The following is a 13,774-nucleotide window of genomic DNA, read 5'->3' as shown; positions in this document are numbered from 1 at the left end:
AGCTGAATTATCCACAGAGATCTCTTCTCCTCTAAAACTAATGGACCCGATGATGTAAACTGGGAAAAACACTGAATAAAGCACTTCCATGTTAAAAAAAAATCAGTGTTTTCCCTGTGCTCTTGTCACAGAGGGGCTGCTAAATACAGTGGCTGATGTGAAAACCTGAATGGCCCTATCTAGAGCCAGTGTTTAGTCTGTCTGTTTTGGACCACTGTAGAATTACGGCAGTGCAACACTGCAATCTCCACAGACAAGGACCTGCTTCCTCCCCTTGTGAATATAATCCGTTCATTCTAACGTGAATAAAACACAACGATTCCTATTTTCAGGTGATTAGACACAAATGAAAATGTGCTTATTATGTGAAATCCTACACACTGGACCTTTAAATCGGACTCTGCCCAGTGACACTTTTGTTTACGGCTGAATCCTCAGCTCTCTCTAGGAGCTTTAATAGGAGCTGACAGTGTTACATGTGTATGAGGCTGTGATTATGGGAGCACTGGAATCAGCTTCTGGGGGCCTGGTGAGGAGTTTCTTATGCATGACGGCTCTCAGTCCACCAGGAAATGAAATACTTCAAACAACACTGATGAAGACAGCAAAAGAGGAGGAAAGAAATGCTCCAGTGAGTGTGTGTGTCTGCATGTAAATCCACGCATGAGTGCAGCTGTTCCTGTGTGTAAGCCAGGGTGCACTATGCATTGATTTATGCTCCTTTAGTGTGTGATTACATGTGTATATACAGTGTGAGTGTGTCTACACGCACGTGTGTCTCCAGGGCACACACATACGCACATAGCATGAGTTGCCCGGTCATGAGCTCAGTGTCTGGTGGATTAAACGTGCTGTGAGTAAGCAGTGGAGAGGGGGAAACGCTGAGTGATGCTTTCTAGGACTGAAGCTCACATGGCATCCTCTTAGTGTGTGTGTGTCTGCGAGAGAAGAGCGTTTTGTGTGCCAGCATCAAAGCCCACTGTCAGTCAGTTTTATGGAGTTAATAAGCTAAAACTTCAAGTCAGCTGTCATGACGAGAGAGCTGATTTACATTAAGTGACAACTAGAAGCCTCAATTTTCTAATATAGAGTCATGTGTAAGAGCTGTGTACTGACAACGGATGAACTTCAAACAAATGTAGATATAATGAGCTTTATTTATATGAGATAATGTTGCTTTTACTAAAGAGGGCAGCTTACCCTGTGTGCACACTGGATATATTTTAACATTCACAATCTAGCATACATAATCTCTTATGTTTGTGTGCATAATCAGGGCTATAGCGACTTGTATAGTGACCAGGGTTGTGTGTGGTCATTACCTCGTCATCATCAGCGTCATAGTGGGCGTACTGCTGCTCCAACAGCTCTCTCTGCCTCCTCTCTTGCTCCAGGGTCTGCTGGATGAGCGTGGCCACCTCACTCTGCTGACCCGGACGCTCTCGGCCAATCACAAACCTGCAACGACACGCCCTGTTATAGACAGTCCTGTCAACAGCCTGTGATTACACGACAAAAACTACATTTACATGAGAATTTTCAATTAATGAATAACCAATAATGTTTTAAGTATAGTTGTGGAAAATATTAATTACATGTCTTTAGGCTGCATTTTAGTGTCAATAGCTCCTCCTTCCCCCCCCCCAAAAATTGCCTCTATAGTAAAGGGTTAAAATAGGAAGTGAATGGGCTTATGGGAAATGTAGTCTCTGATAAATGCTAGTATAAAAAATATCACAAATTCTAAAGGATCTCCCATTTGTTTAAGGCAACGATTAATCTTATAATGTCAAAAATAAGTTTAAAAATATGACAGATAACAACTTTATTTTTATCAACATGATTTTTTGAAGACATGCAGAGTCACTGCACATTACACCTGATGCTATTTCCTTTTTACGGCACATATAAGCATATTTACTGAATTTTTGCTCCAATTTCTTGTGTCTTTTTCTCGTGGTGTGTATTTATACAGTGAACTGACCACAGCAGTCACTATGTGAGGGCAGCAGAGGCCCACAGCCACAAAGCAATGACAGCGATATCTGCTGACGTATCAGGGCAGGGCGGGGAGACGGGACACACATAATAATATGAGAAGACAGTCAGCTCAGCCAGGCAGCCTGTTATTAGCCTGGCAGTGAACTAAATGGAGAAAGCCACAGGCTGTGCCTCAGAGCTACTGACGACTAGCTACAGCAATCACACATGGGACCTACCAACAACACATATCACATTAACATGTAGACAAAGTGAGGAAAAAAAGGAGAAAGAGCACAAATGCAGTTGTATGCCTCTGCCAACCAGTCAAGTTATAGTTTACATTCACGCCTGTTCAGACTCATATGTAGCCACAATGCTGCAAAGAACCTGTAACGTGCATTCCTCACACACATCTTCAGCACAGAGGATCAATACAATCAGTACAGTTTCAAGGTGGACACTCAGGATTAGTGTCACCACTTTAGTGTCAGACCAAATGTCTCCCTTTCTGTTCCTGAGATATGACATGCAATCTCAGAACCCATCGGCTATCATCTGATGATGCTAAAACCTCTGGGGTGTGAGGGCTGATCTGAAGTAGCTAGTGTGTATCAGGGCTAAGACTTCCTCCGCTGAGCGCCAGTCATTTCAGCTTACCTTTATACGCAGATATCTGCATATGAATGTAGAAGAATATTAACAAAGCTAATGAAAGCTACCTTGTTGTCCGACAAAGCTGATGGGTGCTTCCGGCCACAACTGTTGCCGGTGTGCGGCACAAAAGTTTGTCCCAAATATAACCTGCCTCCCTGATAAATTGTGTGTGTGTTATATTTGTCGTATGATGGGGCAAAGAAGGATATAGTCATCTTAGATTGAAGAGCAAATAGTTTACATAACCATAAATAAATGATTTACTCTTACCTCCATTATTACTGTTAACCCAGCAGAGACCCTGTAACTGTGTGTGTGTGTTAAGGGTTCCTATCTACTGTACATGTACATATAAGTGTGTTAGATAAGTGTGTTACAGTGAGGGAGAGAAACAGACAGAAGGAAAGAGAGAGAGAGAGTGGATTCGAGATAGGGCCTAATCAAGTGAATTCAGCTACCCAGAGCTCTTTCATATATTTCTAAAGGCGATGTAGAAAAGGCCTTACGCTTCAGCGGAGAGGCGTATTTGATCTACATGTGAAGGAACAACTGAAGGGCAGGACAGAGATAGAAAGTTAAAAAAAAAAGAAAAGAAAAAGGGAAAGGGAGAGTGGCTAAGCTAAGTACTGTACTGGAACAAGCCTTTGGACAGCAGGGAGGTCTGAGGAGCAGCTGACCTGGAAACAGCCTTTCTCCTCACGCATGGGGAGCCTGTCTTGGTTCCTCCTTACCTCCCACTGCTCTGGGGCTGCCACACAGTGCTGCTTCAGCTCAACTGCCAAAACCTTCACTACTGATCTCATTTACTCCAATTAATACAGACATGGCTCTTGTTTAACGTACAGTTTGGTGCAGGAAGTTGAAGGGATGGGTGAAAAAGGAGGCCCGGGTGTAGGAAGGAAAGAAGACCGAAGTAATGCTGGGAGAACAGAATATGAGTCTTCCCCATTAGATAGCACTGGGCTGACAGGAATTTAAGGGTGTCAGTGCAGGTTCACACATATCAGATACGACATGAAGAGATTTTCTCTTTTGTTAATCTTTCTGTAGGTTGTTATGATAGTTAAAGAAGTATTATCACTGCTGGTCTTTTCCTTTTTCTTAAGAGATAGAAAATCTACAATCATCAGAATACCCCGCACGTACCGGACCAGTAAACACTCCTATTGGTTTAATGACGTGATGCGTTTTGACACAGGGAAAAATATGTCAGCCAGCTAATAACAAACGTTTTTGAATTATAGTCAAACAATAAGCTAAAATATGCTTCTGAAAACATTTTAGGCAAGAATTCAGCAATGCAGTAAAAGCAATTTGGTTAAAATTTTATCAGCAATACTTTCTTTTATGGCGCCTGTTTCCTGTTCACAAATTTTAGTAATTCAATCAAAAAGTGCACTAAAATATGTTTTCAAATACAAGTTAGGCAAAAAATAGGCAATAGAGCAACAAAATCTTGGTTTAAAGTTGTCACATGATGCGAACCGTGTCATTCAGCGGGTCTGATCTGTGAGAGAAGCAGGGAGATCTGGGCGCTGGAAAGACAGAGGGAAGTTTACCATAGTCCATTAATACATTTAAACATCTCATGGTTGTACCATGCATCTCTAAGTTTTATTATAAGCGCAAAATCACTTACTAATCACTGCATTCTTTATGATTTGGTGGGTTGGATGTCATTGACCACTTGCAGACAACAGCACTGGTATACTCATATCTATAAAGCAATATTGGGCAAACTTTCGACTGCTCCCTTGTGTGTGTCAGCTCTTGTAGTTACCAGCTACACTCCTCCAAGTGGTTGCTTTTTAATGTTCCCTGGGTTTTAACAGATCTGGGGAAAACTGCATTTTCCTACTCTGCGCCGTGGACAAGAAACAATCTTCAGAAAGATCTAAAATTAATAATACTTATATCCATCAATGAATTTAAGGGCATTATAAAGAATGTGGTGATGGAGACCTGGCTTGTTTTTCTTGAGAGGCCACTATGTTTGAATAGTTGTTAGTTTAATTGTGGATTTTTGTTTTATATGTTGATGCATGTAAATGTGTTTTGATTGGTTGCTACCCTGGCCAGGTCTCTCCTGTAAAAGAGAACATTTTCAACCTCAATGGGACTTCCTGGTTAAATAAAGGCTAAATAAATAAAATAAATATAAAATACATTAAAGTATGATGATGGTTTTATTCTGTATTTCTTTTTATATTTTTTGATAAATCCCATTATAAGAAGTAAAGTCCTTCTGTCATCATTTATGACTCCGGTCTGTGGCACTCAGCCCCATTTGTTGCATTTGAGATGTAACCAAAAAAAAAAAAAAAAAAAAAAAAAAAAAAAAAAAAAAATCCTGTTAATATATAGTTTCATTTTTCAAACTAGAATTACTGTTGGACAACCCTAAGACATAATATCTACAGCCATGGCTGTTGCCGCCACAGACATGTAAAAAAGACTAAGTAGATTCCTAAAACAGCTGGGCACTGTTTTTAGTAAATAAATGAGTAAGTAGTGCATTTGCTGGGGACTATTTTCAGCTGCGTACTAATACGCATTTCGTGCACTAGTCAGAATTTACAGGAGTAGGATGCTGTATTTGCATGACTCTGAATAAATGACATCTCATTTATGTGCTTGTCATAGCTTTTGGACAACAGTGGAGCTCTGCGACACAAAGGAACAAGCAGGTTCTGGGAAATTCTTATTTAGAAGAATCAATTACAGTGATTTTTGGTTGGATTTTTCTGGCATTTGTTGACAATAAAAGACAGATAGAATATTGCAAACCTTATTGTTTAAAACTGGAAAGGACAATCAACAGAAGGAGTTGCATATAATTAAATTAAACACATATTTGTGTCGCAAAATGTAACAGTGCTTGGCCTTTTAGGATTTCTAGATTACTATGTTATGGGGGTGTAAATCAAAGTTTTATCATGATACAAAACACTGACTCTTTGTAAGATATGACATTTGCACGCATCACTGCCACGATACAATTTTGATTCAGTTCAATTCAGGGTCCAGCGATCGACATGGGACGAAATCAGTGAATATCCTCTTTCTCTTTTTCTTGGCTGCCTGCCACTGTCTGCTGGGCGCTAGGCGGCTAGCGCTGTTTGAATGTTTAGAAAAGAGATGTGCGTGGGCGGATATGGTGACAGATGTGCCATGCAAATTTCAAAATAAAAGCATATCTTATAGGTGACGATACCGATGTTTCACTCGATCGATTTAGACGTATTGTTGCTCCCTATTATGTTATTATCACTCACACAAATAGTCTGAGCACCTACAGCCAACAAAGATGCATTAAACCACGTAAACTAAATTCAGATCCAAATTTAGCAGTGTCTTCCATATGCAGTCTATTTTTCATACCATCTTAACAAGTGCATATTTCTCTTGTGTATCCCTACAGGTGATCTATATGACAGGGCCTTTAAAGCTGTGTTTTACACTCTCACACTGGGGGGAACTTCTGACTTCAACCTGGAGGACAAGCTGCTGGAAGTCAGGGTTAAATATAGCTAAAATGGCAAATCTAGGACAGTTGGCCATAAAACCTCTGGTGATCAGACAGCGAGAGAAGGATTTACCAAGGAGGAGGAGTGAGTGGGTGAGACATGATGGAGGAAGACTGAAATAGTGAGAGAGCAGAGAGGGAGAGAAGATTGAAAATAGGTCTGATGATATGATGAGAAATAGCAGTGGGTGTAATTATCATCACAATTCGCTGTAAGATTGTCACAGTGGTGCATTCTCCATACGGTATAAGATCAGAAATCTTAACATGTCCTCTGTTTTTTGAGTAATTCATTATAAGTCTATAAGCCTTTTAATCAAAAGGCATATGGGACTATAAAGCTTTCTGCACTGCTCACTTTAAACTATTCATACTTGCTAGATAGATGGACAGGTGATAGATGGATCTTTTCAAGGTTGCCTCATCTATAGTGCCACATCCTGGTATGTGGAAAACCCCCATTGTCAATATTAGTTCAGCAAACAGCATCTTTCCAGTCGACAGTCTGTTCTGATACTGTTTGACATGTCTTTGTTCAGCTACCAGCTTTTCCCTGGGAACTGTACTCTCCACACACACATCTATCTTTCCACAACTCCCAGAGGGAACACAGTGACCAGAGGGGCTGGAAACCGCAGTGATGCTTTTGGATCATTTACCAGAAATATAACGGCTGTCCATGTGCGATGTGTGTGTATGGATGGATGTATGGATAGGTGGTACAATTCATTTAGACATACTGAAGCTTGATTTAGTAAACAAGACCTCCTGAGAATGCAAAGAGGTGAAAACAGCATAAAAGATGAGAGAGTAAAAAGAGGAGTAAGAAAGGATGACAAGAAATACTCAACAGCAGATGATGGTAAAACAGAAATAGAAAGGACAACAGTAAAACATACCACACCACAAGAACCGATTGAAAGCGAAAGATGGCAGGCTAACAACACTGCCAAGGACAGCACTGGCTTTCCAAATCAAAGCCTTCCTGCCATGCTGTGTGTGTGTGTGTGTGTGTGTGTGTGTTTGTGCTGTCTGCTCCCCACTGCTCTAAGCGGACCCCTGCCAGAAACCGTTCGACTGTCAAACGTACCAGACTTTTGTCACATATTGTGTTCCCACATCTTCAACTATCTCAGATATGGTAATGGCGCAGAGGGGCCTGCCAAACAAAATCTCACCGAGCATGGCTGCTTAAGCGGCTGTTTTTGCAGCTTCTGCACCATGACAGCAGGACGAGCAGCATCCAGAGTCGTACCATGCAGGGGTAGTGAAAAGTGAAGGCTGTCCTCACTCACCATTGCTGTATTTAAAAGGAATTTTTAAGAGGCTTCGGTTTGTTAGTAATTATGTCTGATGCTGTACGAGGGTACGTCTGCTTCTTGGGGCTGATAGCTGCTTGACACACTTCTATAATCTTATGGTAATCCAAAGATCCTCATCAGCAAGTGAAAACGTACAAATCTTATGTGTGTATGCAATAAAAAAACTAATAAAATTAAAAAATAAATATAAACAAGCACTAAATCTTAACAACTAATTTTATATTCAAGATTAAACTGATGTTGCAGAACCATCATTTAACTTGTGTTCAATGTAATGGACCCTGTTCTGATTGATTTCTTGAATTAAATTTTACTCTTTTAATAGTAATGGAGTCACTGACATCACTCTGTCCTCTTTCTGTGGAGTCCATGTTTAAAGTTTCTTAACTAAGTAGCAGTATTGTTTAAGTACTTTAAAGGGACAGTTAATATTTTTCCTCTTACCTGTAGTGCTTTTTTATCAGTCTAGATTGTTTTGGTCCACCGTATAGATGTCCGCCTTCTCTCAAATATAATGGAACTACTGCGAGCTCACCTAGCAGCTCGGAGCTAGCTAACGTTACAGCTCAGCTGAGGATGACGCCATTAATAGCCCATTTTCCACCACAGGAACTTTTATCATTTACCTGTGATTTTGAAAAGCCTCGGCGCGTTTCCACCAAAATTACCCGGGTAAAAAACTTTCCCTCAACCCCAAACTTTCTCTGAAAAAAATACCTAGTAGGGGGTAGGACTTTTCAGATTACCCAGAATTCTTGAGGGGCGAGGCTGTGTGCTGAAGAACGCTGATTGGTGGAACACACATTTGCGCATTCCGCACTTCCTGGTACGGGCAGCCGCTGAAAACTTTATTTCATTTCTACAAGCTTCACTTTGTTTGTGTTTTGATTAAGGATGGGTACCAAAACCTGGTACTAAATTAGCCCCAGAGCTAAATTATTAAAGACCGTAGTATTGATAAGCGCTAACGGTATTGGTTCTTTTGTGCTGGCGCTGAACTCCTCCACATACACACATCCACACACCCACATCCACTCACACACGCCTTCACGACACGGTAACTGGTGAACAGCTGGAAACGAAGTGAAGATAACTCGAAAATGACTCGAGTTGACGGCAGCTAGACTCATTATTGTAAGTGACATTAAGCCTTAGCGAGTAAGAAGCCAATACTTTATCAATACATATGTTTAGTAAGCATGACCATGTAAACATGTAGACAGGGCTATTCAATATGCTCCGTCCACAGTCTCTCATCCACTGACACTAACGTTATGTCTTACACAAGGACAGAATGCTAGTTCAGCTGATAGTGAATTGTTACTAGTAAGCTCAAATGACAGTTGTCTGTATGTAAACTAACTAAGCTTGACACTTAAAATACTTTTAAACTTAGCTGCTGGCTGAGACAAACAGCCACTCCTCTCTCTACCAGCGCTAATGTTACCATGGTACCAGCCAATAAGCTCGTGGAGCTGAAGATAGGGCACATGCCGTATCGTCTACGTCATCACGCTAATTTGAATACATTTTCCGGAACTTTGAGGTGCGGCGGAAACGCAAACCACACATATTACCAGGAATTCTTTTCCCCAGGTAAATAAACTCCTGGTAATAAAAGTTCCTGGAGATGTTGGTGGAAAAGGGGAATCACAAGCCGAGTGCCATCTAGTTCAATTCTATTCAAGAAAAGGCAGACATCTCCAGATTGATAAATAGCAGTTTAATCCAAGAAACGCAAGCAAGTCCAGTTGCCTACGATATTAGCACTTATGATTATCATGACCTGGATGACTGAGAATCTTCACCGACAAATAGCACTTTAAGTAAGAGGATTAATATGTATTTTTGATTTTAGGGTGAACTGTCCCTTTAAGAAAACACAGGATCATAAGACCACTAATGGGACTAATCATTTGCTGTGATTAGCTTTGGTTTAAGTGTGTGTGTGTGTGTGTGTGTGTGTGTGTGTGTGTTCGGGCCATACCTGACCACCCCTGATGTGTTCCTGAGGACGGAGGCAGCAAAGCTCTGGGTGACGCCCACCAGACTGGTCCCATCCACCTCCACGATCTGGTCATTCACCTTGATCCTGATACACACACAGATGACAGCATCATTCAACACTATGTACAACAATTCTATGTCATGTGTCACTCTGTGTTCACGATCTGTGTGTGCATGTCAGCTGAAACACGGCTGATCCTGATTTAGCCCACACACAATGTCCCTGACTCATCTACAAAGACCCAGGAAAATTACATTATGACTGATGCAGCAAAACTATGACAAAAGGAAAAAGGGGACAAACAAACTGGCCTATCATGTATTTTCACATTATTTTCAAAATTGCAATCGTGCCAGACTTTCTTGCGGTCACAAATTTCCACTGCAATAGCTCCAGACTATTGTCTACCCAAGAGACAGAAGAGATGAAGCTCAAAACAAACTAGGAGGGCTAACGAGGACACAGAGGCCAGCTAGCCTTTCGCCCTGAGCCAAAACACAGCCGGAATTTCTGCTCTGCTCTGGATACGATGAGAGGTCAGCTAAGTTCTTGATCCAAAATGAAACTCCCGATGATCCACTTTTCGTGGCGGGGGAATAGTGAACAAATCACTTAAAAGAGACGTCCTTGTTAAATATTCAATGTAAACCACTTGGAAATCTGCATAAAAACCAGACTAAGAAGAATTCTGAATCTGTGCTTTGAATAATTTCTTTGACATGAATAAAACAAAAAATGTCTCTCGTTGTTTTTCAACAAAATACCATATTGTTCCAGTATATCAACACATACATTATATTCTTCTACAACAAACCAGTTAGGTCTCCACTGTAGAGATTCTTCTCCTATTTGTTCCAAGTAATAACAGCATGCAAATACCATGTTTGACGTCTAACAATCCCCTCAATACCTACAAACACAGACAACTCAAAAACACTTTAATCTAGTCCAATTATCACATTTATATGATATATAATGGTCCAATGAAACCAGCACAACTACTCTGGAGACTGGAGAGTGATCACACTCAGGATAAGTGAGAGGATAATGAGTTACTGTTTCATGAGAGTTGCGTCCAGTTCTGCAGAGATCACTTAGCACGCACCATTACGGCTTCCATTTACCCTGAACCTCTAGACACATAAATCCTGCCTCACGCACCATTTCTAAATATAATCATGGTGCATTCAGACAAGCTGACTTTACAGTATTTGGTGCGAATGTTTATGAATGCTGGTATCTGAGCACCATGTTGCCACCAACCTGACTCTAAATTCAATTTTTCTTCATTTCATTCAATTATTATGACAAAACAAAAAACCATTTTCTCTCATTAACGATTAACTTCAGTCAAGGTCTATATCTATTATTTTGACAGATATTGCTTTTTGAGTCAGGATTTTAAAGGGAATGGTAATTTTTATATGTGCTCTTATGTCTGGAGTAATATTTGTAGGTCAGGGCATCACTGTTGCACCACAATGCTTCATTTACAATGGTATGTTGTAACACATTTTACCTTCATCAAAAAATTGCAGCTCCTGTGATTTGGATATTGCACCTGGCCATATTGCAATTTTGATTATATTTCGATTAACTGTGCAGCCTTGTGTCTTTCTGTCAGATCAGCTCTCTTCATTTAAAGCGACGCTTACCTTTCTGGAAATTTTACGCTTTTCTTTGTTTAGGTTAAAATGCTATTAATAAGCTGATGGCACACTAAAATGTAAGTGAATCCCACCAGAGATAAAAACTCATAACTGTACCATTCTCATATGGTTCTAAGAAAACTCTGACCAATCATTGCATTCGGACTGAATGCAATGATTGGCCGAGTGTCCTGTCTGTCATCCTCACGTGAAGGCCTCCGACTGACGTAACCACTCTGCTTTGCGGGCGATGGCGAAGACTGATGCAGCTTCATCCTGAGCTAAAAAGGGACGAGATTGTTGCAGAGTTTCTGCTGGACAGGTATTTTTTAGTTTGCCTCTAATGTAACATAGGCTATAACGTTATATGACAACACAGCATCCAGTTGCTAATGGCTAATGTTAGCCTACTGTAGCGTAGCCTCTGAAACATTAACATTATCTTCCTTGTGCGTTTCCACTTACTAGTAACGTTAAGGCTACTATCTAACGTTAGCACTGTAACCTTATTCTAAAACTCATCAGTCATCACTGACTCCGGTTGAGTTTTAAAACTTGACTGTCTTGGTTGTAACGTTACACTCGCTCTCCTCTTCCGTGTATCTAACGTTACCTTGCCAACGCCTACGTCTATCATAGACGTAATGAGGACGTAATGGAGGAGGGGGGAGTAGGCCTTTGGAGGGAGGTGGAGTTGCAGGAGGAGTGCTGTGTGAAATGCAAGAAAGGTAAGAGTAGCTTTAAGGAGAATCCCCCCTGGACGGTCATGACAGTGAACTTGAAGGCTTGAATTAGTTTTTGTTTACACCTGATAAATTATCTTGTTATCAGCCTTTTGCTTTCTTGAGATCGTCACAAGAAGACAAGCATTGTTATCTCGAGGCATAAAAAACAATTGCACGCAAGTCTATTTTCGGCCATTGTATAAGAGTATTGAAGTGAACTTGAGGGACACAGGAGAGATTAATTAGGAGTGGTCACAGTCAGTGCAACAGAAACTAAGATATCCTTTCTTTCAGTCCCTAGAATGGGTTAACCCTGCGCCATCTCCTTCCTGCAAAGCTTCTGCAAATTGCAGTTGATTTTTTTTTTTTTTTATATACTTTCCCACAAAGTCAAGATCTAAATCAATGTCCTCTGATAGCTGCATCAACAACTGCAGTAACCACTGTCCTCTCGGCTCCTTTCGCAGTCTGTCACAACATCCAGCATTTAATATGACCGTGACACCAAACACATCAACCAGAGCTGTCGTATGGATGCATAGAGCCTGACAGGTAGACAGAGAGCGGGCTGGTTGTGTGCCAGTCAGCGGCTCAGACACTTCTCTGACCTTCACGCCATCTAATGTCTCAATTTGGCTTTAGGTGGTCAAGGCTGTTTGACATACAGCTGCTGAGCAAAGGCGGCAGGAGGAAACGAAACTAACTGACAGCAGAGGAAGATTCATATGAATAAACCAAAACACACACACACACACACACACCTTCATCTCATAACCTCCATCTCACCCCAGTGCACACACACCTAGGGTCATCTGCACCAGACAATACAGTGAGCCACAGCCAAGCTCATCTATCTGTCTGCCCCTGAGTGTGTGTGTGTTTGTGTGTGTGTGTCAGACCATTAAGTCCAACTCAGCGAGACAGAGACAGAGCCCTATAGCTGCAATGGGTAATGATGGAAGGAAATTACATTGTGGCCAGTGACTCCTCCCCTGAGTGTGTGTGAGAGTGAGATAGCACTTATGGGGCGAATGAATGTGCACAAGTTATCCAGTATTTATTACTAATATCTCGAGTCTTTGGTTTATTGCTCTCATATTGTGATCAGGGTTTATTGTGAAATCCATCATGGGGACACAGGCAGAGCTGCAGACTCACAGTAAAGGATGATTCTGTTATGTAATGCTCACACACTACATTAAACTGACCTACACTATCAAGATATTTTTATACAGACGTAAAGAGGAAGTATTTCTCCTACATCGCCTGCTCTGTTTTTGGAAAGGTCAGCAGCAAATGGGATCTAAGCTTAAAGTGGCACAGCTGTAAATGGACCGTTGCACAGTAAGCACAGATCCTGTTGTGAGCAGTTTCATGTAGGAACTATTTTCTCTCTCCCAACCGTATCACACTGCAGAAGGAAGAGTGCATCTACTGCTAGCTCACCTAGCACCACTGAGCTAGCTAACGTTACAGCTCAGCCAAGGAGGACGCCATTAATGTTTACACCTTACGCTGTCATGAGCATGAGTCTCTCACCCATGAGTAGATGCACGTCTCTTTCTGAGGCAGGTGATTGTTCCATTACATCCAAGAGAAGGCAGACATCTCTACGGCCGACATCTCCAACACTCGGCAACTCACACCAAAACAACCTAGACTGACAAACAGCACTACAGCTAAGAGGGGAAATATGTATTTATGATTTTTGGGGTGAACTGTTCCTTTAAGATAAATCTTCTATTCAAAATATTTTCTGCATTTATATCATATCGTCTTAACCACTGGGCCAGCAGGACACCCCCGTATGAATGTCATTGTGCGAGAATTATGGTAGTCTGCATAAAAGTAAAAGACCTGCGGACAGACCGTGCAGCTAGCGTGGCTGAAGAAATTTAAGCAAGCAT

At 41.2% G+C, this 13,774-nt stretch overlaps 1 protein-coding gene across 4 annotated transcripts in view; it reads right to left on the bottom strand.

The window, feature by feature from the left end:
• Window positions 1-13,774, bottom strand: part of ppp1r9a (protein phosphatase 1, regulatory subunit 9A) — a 62,543-nt gene that overhangs the window by 27,698 nt on the left and 21,071 nt on the right. For all 4 annotated transcript variants that reach the window (XM_033636960.2, XM_033636962.2, XM_033636963.2 and 1 more), the window contains exons 5-6: window positions 9,473-9,577; window positions 1,323-1,458 (exon numbers count right to left, since the gene is read on the bottom strand). In XM_033636960.2, the coding sequence (XP_033492851.1) occupies window positions 1,323-1,458; window positions 9,473-9,577 (241 nt within the window). The remainder of the gene's footprint in view (window positions 1-1,322; window positions 1,459-9,472; window positions 9,578-13,774) is intronic.

Source organism: Epinephelus lanceolatus, chromosome 16 (assembly GCF_041903045.1).
Source record: "Epinephelus lanceolatus isolate andai-2023 chromosome 16, ASM4190304v1, whole genome shotgun sequence".
Lineage (NCBI taxonomy): Eukaryota > Metazoa > Chordata > Actinopteri > Perciformes > Serranidae > Epinephelus > Epinephelus lanceolatus.
The sequence above is the reverse complement of the archived record's forward strand: the minus strand, read 5'-3'. Positions and strand labels throughout refer to the sequence as shown.